Below are 16,182 nucleotides of genomic sequence, written 5' to 3' on the forward strand. Positions count from 1 at the left end.
TGGGAGGCTGAGGCAGGAGAATGGCGTGAACCCGGGAGGTGGAGCTTGCAGTGAGCTGAGATCACGCCACTGAACTCCAGCCTGGGTGACAGAGCAAAACTCTGTCTCAAAAAAAAAAAGAATGATTTCATTCAGGGTATTATTCTTCCTCTGTGTCAATTAAACTAAGGTGTTTAAAGAATTTAATACACACTTTACATCAAGTAACACATACCCAGTACATTTTTCTTTCTTTGTTCTGAGTTTATATATGGTCCCAGCTGGTTTGGCTTTAAAAAAAAAAAAAAAAATCAAGGTCCATTCTAAGAGTTTCATGATGATGATGCAAGAAACAGAAGAAAATTGCTGTGCTTGGCAGGGCGCAGCACCTCCTGCCTGTAATCCCAGCACTTTCAGAGGCTGAGGTGGATGATCACTTGAGGTCAGGAGTTCAAGACCAGCCTGACACACATGGCAACCCCGTCTGAACTAAAAATACAAAAAGTAGCTGGGCATGGTGGCACACTCCTGTAGTCCCAGCTACTTAGGAGGCTGAGGCATGAGAATCGCTTGAACCTGGGAGGCGGAGGTTGCAGTGAGCTGTGATTGCACCACTGCATTTCAGCCTGGGTGACAGAGTGAGACTCTGTCTTAAAAAAAAAAAAAGGAAACAAAAAACTGCTGTGCCGGACCCATTTTCTTGAGTGGGTAGGAAGGTAGGAGATCTAGTACAGGAGTGAAGAGATCGTGGGGGACATTTAATTGGGAGCATAGCCAGTTCATAGTAATAGGAGGGAACATGGAATATAAGGGCACACATTTAGGCAGACAGGCAGGGTGGTGTGGAAATTATCTCCAGATTGGTTTTATTTTTTCAATGAAATAGACCAGGTGTGGTAGTTTGCATCGGTAATCCCAGTACTTTGTGAGGCCAAGGCAGGATGATCATTTGAGTCCAGGAGTTTGAGACCAGCTTGGGCAACATGGCGAAACCCTGTCTCTCTAAAAAGTACAAAAAAGTCACCAGGTGCAGTGGTTAGCGCTGTAGTCCTAGCTACTCAGGAGACTGAGGCAGAAGGATCACTTGAGCCTGGGAGGTCGAGGATGCAGTAAGCCAAGGTCACATCATTGCACTCCAGCCTGGGTGACAGAGTGAGACCCTGTTTCAAAAAAAGAGGCCAGGAGCAGTGGCTCATGCCTGTAATCCCAGCACTTAGGGAGGCCGAGGTGGGTGGATCACTTCAGGTCAGGAGTTCAAAACCAGCCTGGCACACATGTTGAAACCCCGTCTCTATTAAAAATACAAAAATTAGCAGGGCGTGGTGGTGGGCGCTGTAATCCCAGCTACTCAGGAGGCAGAGGCAGAGAATCTCTTGAGCCCAGGAGGCGGAGGTTGCAGTGAGTCGAGATCATGTCACTGCACTCCAGCCTGGGAGACAGAGCGAGACTCTGTCGAAAGAAAAAAAGGAAAGGACAGGACAGGACAGGAAAGGAAAGGGAGAGAGACAGAAAGAGACAAAGAAAGAGAGAGGGAGGGAGGGAGGGAGGGGGAGGGAAAGAGAGAGAGAGAGAGAAAGCAAGCAAGCAGGGAGGGAGGGAAGGAGGTGGGGGAGGGAGGGAGAGAAGAAAGGAAGGGAGGGAGGGAGGGAAGGAGGGAGGGAGGTGAGAGCAGATCACGAGGTCAGGAGTTCAAGACCAGCCTGGCCAACATAGTGAAACCCCATCTCTACTAAAAATACAAAAATTAGCCAGATGTGGTGGCACGCGCCTGTAGTCCCAGCTACTCAGGAGGATGAGGTGGGAGAATCGCTTGAACCCGGAAGGTGGAGGTTGCAGTGAGCCAAGACCACACCATTGCACTCCAGCCTGGGTGACAGAGTAAGACTCCGCCTCAAAAAAACAAAAAAGAAATTATCAGTTATTGGTGAACACAGAAGATTTGAAGACAGGGAAGGAATGAAAAGTTATCTGGAAGATTTGGAAACTGGATACACCAGGTGATTTCCAGACACCCCACTTAAGGTACATGAATTTAAAATGAGACTAGTCAGTATGGCTGTGTTCTTTTCCGCCTTTTTTTTTTTTTTTCCCAGCTGTGTGGGTTCAGGGGCAGAATTGACAGAGCATTGGATTTAATCACAATTAGGGTTTGCTAGATGATTATGACAAAGGATACAGGGCAAAGGAGTTGAAGGTATATGCAAAGGAGTGATTATAGTAACAGACCATGGAACCTAAGCTTTTTTTTTTTTTTTGAGACATGGTCTCACTCTGTCACCCAGTCTGGAGTGCAATGGCGCCATCTTGGCTCACCGCAGCCTCGATCTCCCAGGCTCAAGCGATCCTCCTGCTTCAGCCTCCCAAGTAGCTGGGACCAGGGACCACAGATACTCACCACCATGCCTAATTTATTTACTTACTTATTTTTTTAGAGACAGGGTCTTACTATAATGCTCAGTCTAGTCTCAAACTCCTGAGTTCAAGCAATCCTCCCACCTCAGCCTCCCGAAGTGCTGGGATTATAGGCTTGGGTCACTGTGCTGGCCATAAGCTTCTTACATCATCAGCTTCTCCTTCATGACTTGACAGCCCTCATCAGCATAATGTAATTTCTCCTACCTTAAGAGTTTCGTCACCTCACTTCCCTCTCTAGTTACCAGCACCCTTTACCGCCAAACTCTAAAAAGCTATCTATACTTGATATCTCTGAATCCACCCATTTAGGTTTATCACCCCAATTACATGAAACCACTCTTCTTAAGAGTACAAATGTTGCAGTGGCTCATGCCTGTAATCCTGGATCTTTGGAAGACTGAGGCAGGAGGATCACTTCAGCCCAGAAGTTCAAGACCAGCCTGGGCAACATAGTGGGACCTCATTTCTATAAAAAATTTAAAAATTAGATTGGCCGGGCGCGGTGGCTCAAGCCTGTAATCCCAGCACTTTGGGAGGCCGAGACGGGCGGATCACGAGGTCAGGAGATCGAGACCATCCTGGCTAACACGGTGAAACCCCGTCTCTACTGAAAAATACAAAGAAACTAGCCGGGCGAGGCGGCAGGCGCCTGTAGTCCCAGCTACTCGGGAGGCTGAGGCAGGAGAATGGTGTGAACCCGGGAGGCGGAGCTTGCAGTGAGCTGAGATCTGGCCACTGCACTACAGCCTGGGTGACAGAGCAAGACTCCGTCTCAAAAAAAAAAATAATAATAATAAAAAATAAAAATAAAAATTAGATTGGGTGCGGTGGCTCATGCCTGTAATCCCAGTGCTTTGGGAGGCCAAGGTGGGCAGATCACTTGACGTCAGGAGTTCGAGACCAGCCTGGCCAACATAGTGAAATCTTGTCTCTACTAAAAATAAAAAAATTAGCTGGGCGTGGTGGTGTGTGCCTTCAGTCCCAGCTACTTGGGAGGCTGAGGCAGGAGAATCGCTTGAACCTGGAAGGCAGAGGCTGCAGTAAGCAGAGATCATGCCACTGCACTCCAGCCTGGGCGACAGAGCAAGACTTTGTATCAAAAAATTAAAAATTTAAAAATTAGCCAGGTGTGGTGGCATGCGCATGTAGTCCCAGCAACTTGAGAGGCTAAGGTGGGAGGATCGCTTGGAGCCAGGAGTTTGAGGTTACAATGAGCTATGATGGTACCACTGTACTTCAGCCTGGGCAAGAGAGAGACTCTGTCTCTTAAACGAAACAAAACAAAACAAAAAAACGATTACCAATGTTACTAAATTCTTAGGCCTTAACTTACTTGACATATCTGCAGCATTTGACTTAGCTGATTATCCTCTTCTGCTTCTCTTCTGCTTAAAACATCTGGCTTCCTTCTATTTATGTGGCTGCTCCTTCTCAGTCTCCTTTGCTGGCTCTTGTTTCTCTCCTCAACCATTAACATTGGAGAATCCAGGGTATGGTCCCTGGGACCTCTTCTCTCCTGTATCTAAATTGTCTGGGAGATAGCAATCGGTTCTCTTCGCTTTAAATACCATCTATACATTGATAGCTCCCAAATGTGTATCTTCAGCCTGGACTTTTCCCATAAACTCAAGACATATATTCAGTTACTCATCAACATCTCCACTTGGATGTCTAACAGGCATCTCAAACCTAGCCTACCCAAAACCAACTCCTAATCTCTATAAATCCTCACTACCTCCCACCAAAACAAAACTGAAGAACAACCAACAACAACAAAACCGCTGATATTCCCTGGAATTAATCCATCCTTCCAGATACCAGGCTAAAAATAACTGGTGTTTTCCTTGATGCCTCTCTTTCACATTTCACATCTAATCCACTGGGAAAGCCCATTGGCACTATCTTCACAACTGACTAGTTCTCATTATCTCTGCCACTACTAACATGATCCAAACTGAAATGATAATATCCTCCTAATTACTCGGCTTGCTTCCATCCTTACCTGGAGACCCAAGTCTATTCATGACTTGGCAACCAGAATGATTCTTTTAAAATTTACCTAATAAAATTAAATTTTAATTCTATCCAATTTCAAATGGCTGAAATCCTCCAGTGGCACACAGCAAAAGTCCATTAAAAAAAAGCCTAGCCTTACAAGTCATTTAAAATTTGTCCTTCACCCCCATCCTTCTGACTTTCTCTCCTCTGGTCTCTTCCTCATTTACTACATTCTAACCACACTGGTCCCCTTGCTTTCCAGGAACACACCAGGCGGGTCTCCCTCTTAGGGTTTGTATTTGCTGCTCCCTCGACCCGGAATGCTCTTTCTCAGATACCTGAATGGCTTGCACCTTCACCTTCTTCCAGTCTCTGCTGAAATGTCTCCTTAGCTCCCGGCTATCCTACTTTGAAGTAACAATCTACCTATCCCCAACTTTATTTCTACGCACAATCCTATATTACTTGTTTTTACTGTCTGTTCCCCTTCTCTAGGAAGTAAATTCCAAGAGTCAGGAATTTTCTGTCTGGTTTGTTCATGGCTGGATTCCCAGCACATGGAACCGTATCTGACACATATCTAGTGCCAAGAATAAACAGTGTGCTTCTATGAGCTGATCAAAGAAGAGTATCATTTTAAAACCACCAAAAATTCAAGAACCACTGAAATTGTTTAGTTTCTCAGAAAATAAGATTTCAGGAAGTCCCTTATTGTGTAGTTGCAAGATTCCAGTCTAATCCATTTACCTGCTCGGAAAAGAATATTTAAGAAAGTGTATGGTCAATTCCAGCAGTTCAGCTACTTTTCAATTTTCACTGTAAAACCACCACCTTGCTTTGTAGAACAAGTGTTGTTGTTTTCTTTTCTTTTGAGACGGAATCTCACTCTGTCACCAGGCTGGAGTACAGTGGTGTAATCTCGGCTCACTGCAATCTCAGCCTCCCAGGTTCAAGCGATTCTCCTGCCTCAGCCTCCTGAGTAGCTGGGATTACAGGCGCCCGCCACCACACCCGGCTAATGTTTGTATTTTTAGTAGAGACGGTGTGTAACCATGTTGGCCAGGATGGTCTCCATATCCTGCCCTCGTGATCCGCCCGCCTCAGCCTCCCAAAGTGCGTAGAACAGGTTTTAAAGACGGTCCTCAGCCATCAACGCTTTTGTTTTCAGACCCTCCCTCTCTGGGGGACGGAGGCTAGTGGAGAGAGGAGGACAGGAGGCTCGGAGAGACGGCAGCGGCCGAGGCAAGCTCGCACCCGAACCGGCAGCGCGGCGCTCTCCCCGAGAGAAGCATTTGCCCTGGAGTCCCTCAGAGGAGCAAGACCTGGACCTCGAGCACTTTGGATTCCAGTCAGGATAGATCGATGGACAGAAGGAAAGGAGGAAGACACAAGTGCTGGCAGAATCCTCAAGAAAGGAGAAAGGAGTGGCGCGCCCAGGAGTCTCCTCCGACACACCGGGAAATGAAATTTGGGTTTAGCGGAGTTATTGCCAAAAAGCCACCCAAAGTACTTGAGAGCCGCCTTGGAGAGTGGCGCGGGGTGCCTGTCAAGGTGAGGTCGGCCCGCGGAGGCGCGGGTTTTTCCTCAGCAGCTACAGCCAGCCTGGCCAGGTGCCTGAGGCGTAGGGGCGCAGCCCACGTAGCTCTCAGCGCTTGCCCGGTGGGGCGTCACGTGACTCCGGGTGCGGTCCCCGCGCCGAAGCCCGGAGGGATCCCGAGCCCTCCTCTCAGGCCCGCCCCCTGCGGCCCGCAGCGGGCAGGTCGGCCTGGATGCGGGCGACAGAGAGGCTGGGGCGGCGCCCAGGGCCCCAGAAAGCCAAGACGACGCTCACCGGGTAGAGGTAGAGCACCGCTCCCACCAATGCCAGCAAGAAGGTAACGGCGAAGATCGCGAAGTCCAACATGGTTCTTCCGCCCAGGGAGCCACGTCTCGGATCGGCCGCTCGAGCAGCAACGCCTCAGCCTGGCCCAACTTAAGGCATAGCGTGTGGGCGGGGGCACCCCGCGGGACCCGCGAACCAACGGGCCGCCAGGGGCGTGACCGAGACCTGCGGCCGGCGTCAGCGGAGAGAGCAATGGATCGCCGAGGAGCCGGGGCGCGGGTTCCTGCGAGCAGCAGGCGGAGGCGGAGGCCGCCTAGCGCCATCCTCCACCCCAAGGCGGCGATTGCGGTGCACACGATTTGAGACAGAATATGCCCGCGACTTGGGACCGAGTTGTTGGCGAATGCAGAGCCCAGGTTTCTGAGAAAAGTTAGGAGTTAGCAGTGCTCTGTCCGCCCAACACTTTTCCCAGTGGATTCAGGATTAAAACCTCTAAACCAATGATTTTCGAAGAGTGGTCCCCGGACCAGCTGCATCAACGTCTCCCGGGAGCTCGTTGGAGATGCAGATTATCGATGCCGGGCGCGGTGGCTCCATCTGTAATCCCAGCACCTTGGGAGGCTGAAGCGGGAGGATCGCTTGAGCCCAGGAGTTTGAGACCAGCTTGGGCAACATAGTGAGACCCCCGTCTCTACAAAAAAAAAAAAAAAAAAATCGGCCGTGGTGGCGCGCGCCCGTGGCCCCAGCTACTCCGGAGGCTGAGGCTGGAGGATCGCTTGAGCTGGGGAGTTGGAGGCTACAGTGAGCCGAGATCGCACGACTGCACTCCAGCCTGGGCGACAGGGCGAGACCCTGTCTCAAAAACAAAACAAAACAAAACAAAAGGAAAAGAAAATAGAAAGATTCTCGATCCCAAACTACACCTACTGAATCAAACACTCGGGGCGGGCGGGGGGAGGGGGCGCGTACAACAATTTGTTTTAACAAAGCCCTCCCGGGGACACTGTTACACACTTAAATTTGAATGAAAACCACCACTGATCTAACCGGGACAGGGAAGTGTCTGGGAGTAAAACAAGAGTAGATACGCCTTGTTTCGCAGAATTTGTGTCTGAAGTACTAGTAAATGTGGTTCTTTGACACTTTCTGGTGAGCGGAGTCTGCACTCTGTTCAGGTTTCCTTGCTCTGTTAACTCTGACTTTCGGTAAATTGCTTGAGTTTTCTAAGCTTCCATTTCCTTCTAGGTAAAACAGTGAAAATAATACCACATGGAGTTGCCTGTAGGTTAATTTACATATTTTATGAAAAGGACTTAGCACAGCTCCTAGCAAAACTGATTTTGGCATTCGTTGCCCTGGGCATAAAATACCCTAGGACCCCTCTTTCTATTTCGCATGGCTCAGAAGTTTTGACTTGGCTAATGAAATACAAGGCAAGGCCTGCTACTTACTAGTGCTCCTTTTAGTGAAAGTGTGCTAAAAGTATTTATAGATTTTATATATTTAATAATATAAAATGTCAAGAACAGGCAGCAATTTGGCAAGAGAAATTCCAGATTGATTTTACAGCTTCTATGATAAGCGACTATTACATAAGCAGGAAACATACCTCATTGAAAATGCCAACTCTATTGGTATCTATAGCAAATATAATGAAACATGCTGTTTAATATTTCACTTGGCAAAAATTGTATTTTTAAGTCTTTCTCTGCATATAAATGTGCTTTAAACTGTCGTATGTTCAAAGTTCTTTTTTAAGTCTCTTGTTAGAATTTTAAAGATATTTCTTGTCAAACTGATGTTCCCAATAGGTTTTCAAAACAGTAAATGTAAGAGTTTTTTTGTTTGTTTGTTTTGTTTTGTTTGTTTGTTTTTGAGACGGAGTCTCCCTCTGTAGCCCAGGCTGGAGTGCAATGGCGCCATCTCGGCTCACTGCAACCTCTGCCTCCCAGGTTCAGGCAATTCTCCTGCCTCAGCCTCCGGAGTAGCTGGTATTACAGGCACGCGCCACCATGTCCAGCTAATTTTTGTATTTTTAGTAGAGACAGGTTTCACCATGTTGGCCAGGCTGGTCTTTAACTCCTGACGTCATGATCTGCCCGCCTCGGCCTCCGAAAATGCTGGGATTACAGGCGTGAGCCACCGCACCCGGCCAAACGTAAGAGTTTTAAGTGCATAAAGTAGCCATATAACCATAATCTTAGGTACCAATCCTTCCGGATATCTAGAATTCTCTTTTAGCCCTAAATTGACCTACAGCCTGAGACTCTCTGAACTTTGAGGGCTGTAAAAAAGAGACAAAAATTCCAGAAATTGGGCAGGGCACCATATTTTATAGTGAGTCTCTAAAACTAGACATCTACCTCCTCTTCCTGTGTTCCTAAAAACGTTTTGCCTAGGTACTCCCTAAAAGCATTATATATATGCAAAAAATATATATATATAATATGTATATACACACACACATTTATATCCGTTCACACATTTTTTGTGTTGACATCTAAAATTTTTATCTTGACTTTAAAGGATTAAATTTCTGACATATTATAAATATTCTCGTTTTGAAATTGTTGCAGCTCTCTTTTAATTGTATGAAAAGGAATGGAAATATAATAGTGATGTGATAACTCTCAGACTTTTTTTAAAAACACACAAACTTGGCCGGGTGCCGTGGCTCCACCTGTAATCCCAGCAGTTTGGGAGGCTGAGGCGGGCAGATCACTTGAGGTCAGAACTTCAAGATCAGCCTGACCAACATGGTGAAACCCCGCCTCTACTTAAAATACAAAAATTAGCCAGGTGTAGTGACACGCGCCTGTAATCCCAGCTTCTCAGGAGGCTGAGGCAGGAGAATCAGTTGAACCCAGGAGGCAGAAGTTGCAGTGAGGCAAGATGGTGCCACCTCATTCCAGCCTGGACAAAAACAAAACAAAACAAAAAACCCGTACACTTTTCGTGAACAACTGGAAATTTTCCATGGTTCTTTTTTCTGAACTTATTTTTATTGCACTTATCCAACAGAATTTTATTCTAATGAAAGTATTTTTATCCTTGAAAGTAATTTTCTTCATCACCTGTCATACTTCTCTTCAACATGTACTCATGTTGAATTAAAAAATAACTTTTGGGGCTGGGCGCAGTGGCTCACGCCTGTCATCCCAGCACTTTGGGAGGCCGAGGTGGGCAGATCATGAGGTCAGGAGATCGAGACCATCCTGGCTAACGAGGTGGAACCCTGTCTCTACTGAAAATACAAAAAAAAAAAAAAAAAATTAGCCGGGCGTGGTGGCGGGCGCCTGTAGTCCCATCTACTCAGGAGGCTGAGGCAGGAGAATGATGTGAACCCGGGAGACGGAGCTTGCAGTGAGCAGAGATCGCGCCACTGCACTCCAGCCTGGGCGACAGAGCGAGACTCCGTATCTTAAAAAAAAAAAATTGTTTTTGGGCCACACACAGTGGCTCACGCCTATAACCCCAGGGCTCTGGGAGGCTCAGAAGTTCACTTGAGCCCAGGAGTTCAAGGTTATAGTGAGCTATGGTTGTGCTACTGCCCTCTGTCCTGGGTGACATAGCGAGAACTAGTCTCTAAAAAAAAAATCTAAAACACACAAAAGTTTTAAACTCTGTGGCTTTAAAAACTCCTACAAATTTATTTATTTATTTGTGTGTGTGTGTGTGTGTGTGTGTGTGTGTGTGTGATGGAATCTCCATCTGTCATCCAGGCTGGAGTGCAGTGGAAAAATCTCGGCCTACTGCAACCTCCGCCTCCCAGGTTCAAGTTATTTTCCTGCCTCAGCCTCCTGAGTAGCTGGGCCCACAAGCACGTGCCATGCCCGGCTAATTTTTGTATTTTTAGTAGAGACAGGGTTTCACCATATTGATCAGGCTCGTCTTCTGACCTCCTGATCCACCTGCCTTGGATCACAAAAGGCAGAGCCCTCCCAAAGTGTTGGGATTACAGGCGTGAGCCACCGTGCCCGGCCTTAATTTTCTTTTTTGAGACGGAGTCTCACTTTGTGACCCAGGTTGGAGTGCAGTGGCGCAATCCCAGCTGACAACAACCTCCAAATGAATCTCTGGTTGGCTACTCCTGGATTCCTTAGGTTGGAATTGTGAACATACAATGTTCTTAGAATATAGGGTCATTCTCAGGGTATGCTTACGTTATCACTGTCTGGTGTGTTTACCATGCAACTGTGACCACTGACGTTCATTCCTTCAGACTATGCCACCTGGGCTCCTTATGAGCTCACTTCTGATTCTACCAAGAGGCATCGTAGGCTGAGGATGAGAAGAGAGCAGCTTTAGAAGCCTCCTGTTTTGTTCCCTTTCAACTCTGAGCCATATTTTCTGGCGGGAGCTATATCCCACTATATATATAGCTTTTGAGGTAGAGCATCCTCCTATGATCCTCCAACCCTCTCTGAGCAGCAATAATATTTTCTCTCTTTGCCCCTTCAGACCTAGGAGTGACAGTGGTTTCCCTTGTTGCTAGTCTCTGGATACTTCAGCATCCTTTATTGGTTCCCTTAATCCTCCCCACACTTCTGTATATAGTTTCTTCCTTAAAGTCTTTTGAACTATTGGAGTGAGATACTGTTTACTGTCAGACCTGACTCTAGTTGGCACAAGGGGTGGCTCCCAGAAACAGTTCAAACAGTTCCCAAGTTGGAATTCTAGGACCGGTTTAAACACTTACTTGACAACCTCATGATGAGATTCATTATTGATAGTGATAATGTGTAGCATGCAGTGACAACAAGGTTATTCAAATTATTGCCAGTGGTGACATGGAATGGGATGTCAGTAGGGAAGAAATTTTACAGGGTCAAGTGATTGTTGATAGCAACAATGGGTATTGCAAAAGATTGTGGAATAGGCCAGATGCAGTGGCTCATGCCTGTAATCCCAGCAATTTGGGAAGCCAGGGCAGGTCGATCACTTGAGGCCAGGAGTTCAAGACCAGCCTGGGCCACATGGCAGAAACCCTGTCTCTACTAACAATACAAAAATTAGCTGGATATGGTGGCACATGCATGTAATCCCAGGTTCTCAGGAGGCTAAGGCAGGAGAATCACCTGAACCCAGGAGGCAGCGGTTGCAGTGAGCTGAGATGGCACGACTGCAATCCAACCTGGGCGACAGAGTGAGACTCTGTCTAAAAGAAGAAGAAGAAGAAGGAGAAAAAAAAAAGATGGTGGGATAGATGACTATTTCTGACTGCATTATAGAGCTTATGAAAAGAAAAGAAAAAAAAAACAAGTTTAAGGCTTTGACCTTCCAACATAAGATGGTATAGGTGAAGGACCAGAAGGCTTCCATTCTTCTCAAAAGAATATTTTGTGGCCTGGCATGGTGGCTCACGACTGTAATCCCAACATTTTGGGAGGCTGAGGTGGGCGGATCACCTGAGGTCAGGAGTTCGAGACCAACCTGGCCAACATGGTGAAACCCCGTCTCTACTAAAAATACAAAAATTAGCCAGGCGTGGTGGCAGGCGCCTGTAACCCCAGCTACTGGGGAGGCTGAGGCAGGGAGAATTGCTTGAATCAAGGAGGCAGAGGTTGCAGTGAGCTGAGATTGCACCACTGTACTCTAGCCTGGGCAAGAGAGTGAGATTCCATCTCAAAATACAAACAAACAAAAAATCTGTGCAGCTGCAGGGCAGATATGGCTGAGTTACAGGCCCTAAAATCTAACTGTGCAGGTTGTAGAGTTATAATGCCAGCTAAAAGCAGAATCTTGCCAAGTCTTTTATTCTAAATTACAGCACTGTTTGAGAAGGAATAGGACTCTGAGATCAGTACATTTGGTCAGAGGAAGACAAAGCTGAAACCCCAAGTCCCACTGAACCTTCCTTGCCGATGGGAGTGGCCTGTCTCCCCTGCCTGAGGAAGCTAACTTCCTTCACTTGAAAGTCTTTCAGAAACTTCTTTTGGGTCAGTTATATAACAAGGTGGTGGCCATTATCCTAAGGAAGAATTCCCATTTCTTCTCATTATTTCTAGGCAATAAAGACTGATAATAGGCCGGGCACGGTGGCTCACGCCTGTAATCCCAGCACTTTGGGAGTCCAAGGTGGGTGGATCACGAGGTCAGGAGATGGAGACCATCCTGGCTAACACAGTGAAACCCCATCTCCACTAAAAATACAAAAAATTAGCCGGGCGTGGTGGCGGGCACCTGTAGTCCCAGCTACTCGGGAGGCTGAGGCAGGAGAATGGCGTGAACCCAGGAGGTGGAGCTTGCAGTGAGCCGACATTGCACCACTGCACTCCAGCCTGGGCGATAGAGCGAGATTCTGTCTCAAAAAAAAAAAAAAAAAAGACTGATAATAATAAACTAATAAAATAATAAAGGTAATAATGGACTGTGTGGGGTAAAGACAGTTAAACCTGTCATAGCCCAGGGAGACAATTACGAGTTCAGTTCCTAGAGAACAGAGGCACTACAAGAGAAAGGGGACAGGTGATGGTACAGCAGAGTGGGTAATTTGTCACTCACAGTTTACTATTGCCAGAACATAGTGACCATAAAAAGCAGAACACATTTGGTTGGTTCTATTGTTGTTTTAAAATACTCTACTCATAATGCCTGGACCTGGAGCAGAACACTGGCTTATACATCAAAGGAGCAACGAGACCTTGCTAATTTGTATTAGAGGGATGCTGAGAAGTATGTATGGAAATGGGTATTTGTTTAAGGAAAAGAAAACATAAGGCTGATAAGGGTCAAATTTATTTATATGGTTTCATTCACTCAGAATTTGGGAAGTCAGTGTGTTAACTTGACATATTACTCCGTTTTCATGCTGCTGATAAAGACATACCCGAGACTGGGCAATCTGCAAAAGAAAGAGGTTTAATGGACTCACAGTTCCATGTGGCTGGGGAGGCCTCACAATCATTGTGGAAGGTGAAAGGCATGTCTCACATGGTGGCAGACAAGAGAACTTGTGCAGGGAAACTCCCCTTTATAAACCATCTGATCTTATGAAACTCATTCACCATCACGAGAATAGCATAGGAAAGAGCCGCCACCCCATGATTCAATTACCTCCCACTGGGTCCCTCCTACAACATATGGGAATTGTGGGAGCTACAATTCAAGATGAGATTTGGGTGGGGAAACAGCCAAACCATATCATCACACCCCGACCCCTCTCAAATCTCCTGTCCTCCCATTTCAAAACCAATCATGCCTTCCCAACAGTCCCCCAAAGTCTTAACTCATTTCAGCATTAACCCAAAAGTCCACAGTCCAAAGTCTCATCTGAGACAAGGCAAGTCCCTTCTGCCTATGAGCCTGTAAAATCAAAAACAAGTTAGTTACTTATTAGATACAATGGGGTTGCAGGCATTTGATAAATACAGCCATTCCAAATGGGAGAAATTGGCCAAAACAAAGGTGCTAATGGCTCCATGCAATCCAAAATCCAGTGAGGCAGTCAAATCTTAAAGCTCCAAAATGATCTTTGACTCCATGTCTCACATCCAGGTCATGCTGATGCAAGAGGTGTGTTCCCATGGTCTTGGGCAGCCCTGCCCCTGTGGCTTTGCAGGGCACAGACTCCCTCCTGGCTGCTTTCACGGGCTGGCATTGAGTGCAACTTTTCCCAGTGCGCAGTGCAAGCTGTCAATGCATCTACCATTCTGGGTTCTGGAAGACAGTGGCCCTCTTCTCAGCTCTACTAGGCAACGCCCCAGTGGGGACTCTGTGTGGAGGGTGCCCACCCCACATTTCCCTTCTGCACTGCACTAGCAGAGGTTCTCCATGAGCATGCTACCCCTGCAGCAAACTTCTGCCTGGACATTTAGGCATTTCCATACATCCCCTGAAATCTAAGCAGAGGTTCCCAAACCTCAATTATTGACTTCTGTGCACCCTCAGGGTCAACACCAGATGGAAGCTGCCAAGGCTTGGGGCTTGCACCCTCTGAAGCCATAGCCTAAGCGGCACCTTGGCACCTTGGCCCTAAAGTCACAGCTGGAGCAGGTGGGACTCAGGGCACCAAGTCCCTAGACTACACACAGCAGAGGGACCCTGGACCCAGCCCAGGAAACCATTTTTTTCTTCCTCGGCTTCCAGGCCTGTGATGGAAGAGGCGGCCGCATAGGTGGAGACATTTTCCCCATTGACTTGGAGATTAACATTCGGCTCCTCATTACTTATGCAAATTCCTGCAGCCCACTTGAATTTCTCCTCAAATAAAGGGATTTTCTTTTCTATCGCATTGTCAGGCTGCAAATTTTCTGAACTTTTATGCTGTTTTCCTTTTAAAGCTGAATGTCTTTAACAGCACCCAAGTCACCTCTTGAATGCTTTGCTGCTTAGAAATTTCTTCCACCAGATACCCTCAATCATCTCTCTCAAGTTCAAAGTTTCACATATCTCTAGGGCAGGGGCAAAATGCCACCAGTCTCTTTGCTAAAACAGAAAAAGAGTCAGCTTTGCTCCAGTTCCCAACAAGTTTCTCATCTCCATCTAAGACCACCTCAGCCTGAATTTCATTGTCCATGTGATTATCAGCATTTGGTCAAAGCCATTCAGCAAGTCTCTAGGGAGTTCCAAACTTTCCCACGTTTTCCTTTCTTCTTCTGAGCTCTCCAAGCTGTTTCAACCTCTGCCTGTTACCTGTTTCCAAAGTCGCTTCCACATTTTTGAGTATCTTTTCAGCAGCATCCTGCTCTGCTGATACCAATTTACCGTATTAGTCTGTTTTCACGCTCTGAGAAAGACATACCTGAGACTGGGCAATTTACAAAAGAAAGAGTTTTAATGGACTCATGGTTCCACATAGCTGAGGAGGCCTCACAATCATGGTGGAAGGTGAAAGCGTATCTCACATGGCAGCAGACAAGAGAACTTGTGCAGGGAAACTCCCCTTTATAAAACCATCAGATCTTATAAGACTCATCCACTGTCATGAGAATAGCATGGGAAAGACCTGCCCCTCATGATTTAATTACCTCCCACTGGGTCCTTCCCACAACATGGGAGGGGAATTGTGGGAGTTACAATTCAAGATGAGATTTGGGTGGGGACACAGCCAAATCGTATCAGTTGAGCACTTGAGATTGAATCTAAATATGCTTGTTTGGTTAACTGAAGTCTGGATTCAATGTTGGCCTATAGTCATTCAAGTTGGGATGCCAGAAATTTCCTGGCTGGAGTGCAGTGGCACAATCATAGCTCATGGCAGCCTTGACCTCCTGGGCTCAAGTGATCTTCCTGCCTCAGCCTCCTGAGTAGCTAGGACTACAGGCATGTGCCACCACGCCTGGCTATTTTTTTGTTTTGTTTTGTTTTGTTGGTAGAGACAGGGTCTCGCTATGTTGCCCATGCTGGTTTCAAACTCTTGGCCTCAAGTAATCCTTCTGTTTCAACCTCCCAAAGTGCTGGGATTACAGGCATGAGTAAGCATGCTCGGCCCCACCTATTTTGGTAAATAAAATTTTGTGGAAGACAGCTATGCTCATTTACGTTCTATATATGACTACAACAGCAGAATTGAATAATTGCTACAGAATTATGTGTAAAATATTTATTGCCTGTCCCTTTATAGAAAAATTGTGTGGACTCCTGCTATAGAAGTACAAAGGTTTAGGGAGATGGAAATATTGGTGTGGATTTGCTTGACCTGTCAAAATATTCGACAGTCACCTATGAAGTTAACAATTAGTTAAGTAAATGATATTCTATCCTCCTGCCCCAAATACATCTTTGTAGAGCAGGAAAGATTTCTTTTCTTACCCATCACTAGGTTCATGGCTGAGCCCCCTACAACAAAGGACAGGTTACCAAGAAAAAGTGTACAAATTGGCCAGGCATGGTGGCTCACGCCTGTAATCCCAGCACTTTGGGAGGCTGAGGCGGGCGGATCATGAGGTCAGGAGATTGAGACTATCCTGGCTAACACGGTGAAAACCCATCTCTACTAAAAATACAAAAAATTAGCCAGGCGTGGT

General features: G+C 46.6%; 1 protein-coding gene across 2 annotated transcripts in view; it reads right to left on the reverse strand.

Moving 5' to 3' along the window:
- The window catches only part of LOC105548463 (cytochrome P450 20A1), a 74,403-nt gene extending 68,015 nt beyond the window's left edge, over positions 1-6,388 (reverse strand). For both annotated transcript variants that reach the window (XM_011992489.1, XM_011992488.1), the window contains exon 1: positions 6,224-6,388. In XM_011992489.1, the coding sequence (XP_011847879.1) occupies positions 6,224-6,295 (72 nt within the window). In that variant the 5' untranslated portion in view covers positions 6,296-6,388. The remainder of the gene's footprint in view (positions 1-6,223) is intronic.
- Between the last annotated feature and the right edge of the window lie 9,794 nt (positions 6,389-16,182).

The sequence above is a fragment of the Mandrillus leucophaeus genome, unplaced genomic scaffold (assembly GCF_000951045.1).
Source record: "Mandrillus leucophaeus isolate KB7577 unplaced genomic scaffold, Mleu.le_1.0 Scaffold411, whole genome shotgun sequence".
NCBI classification, from domain to species: domain Eukaryota; kingdom Metazoa; phylum Chordata; class Mammalia; order Primates; family Cercopithecidae; genus Mandrillus; species Mandrillus leucophaeus.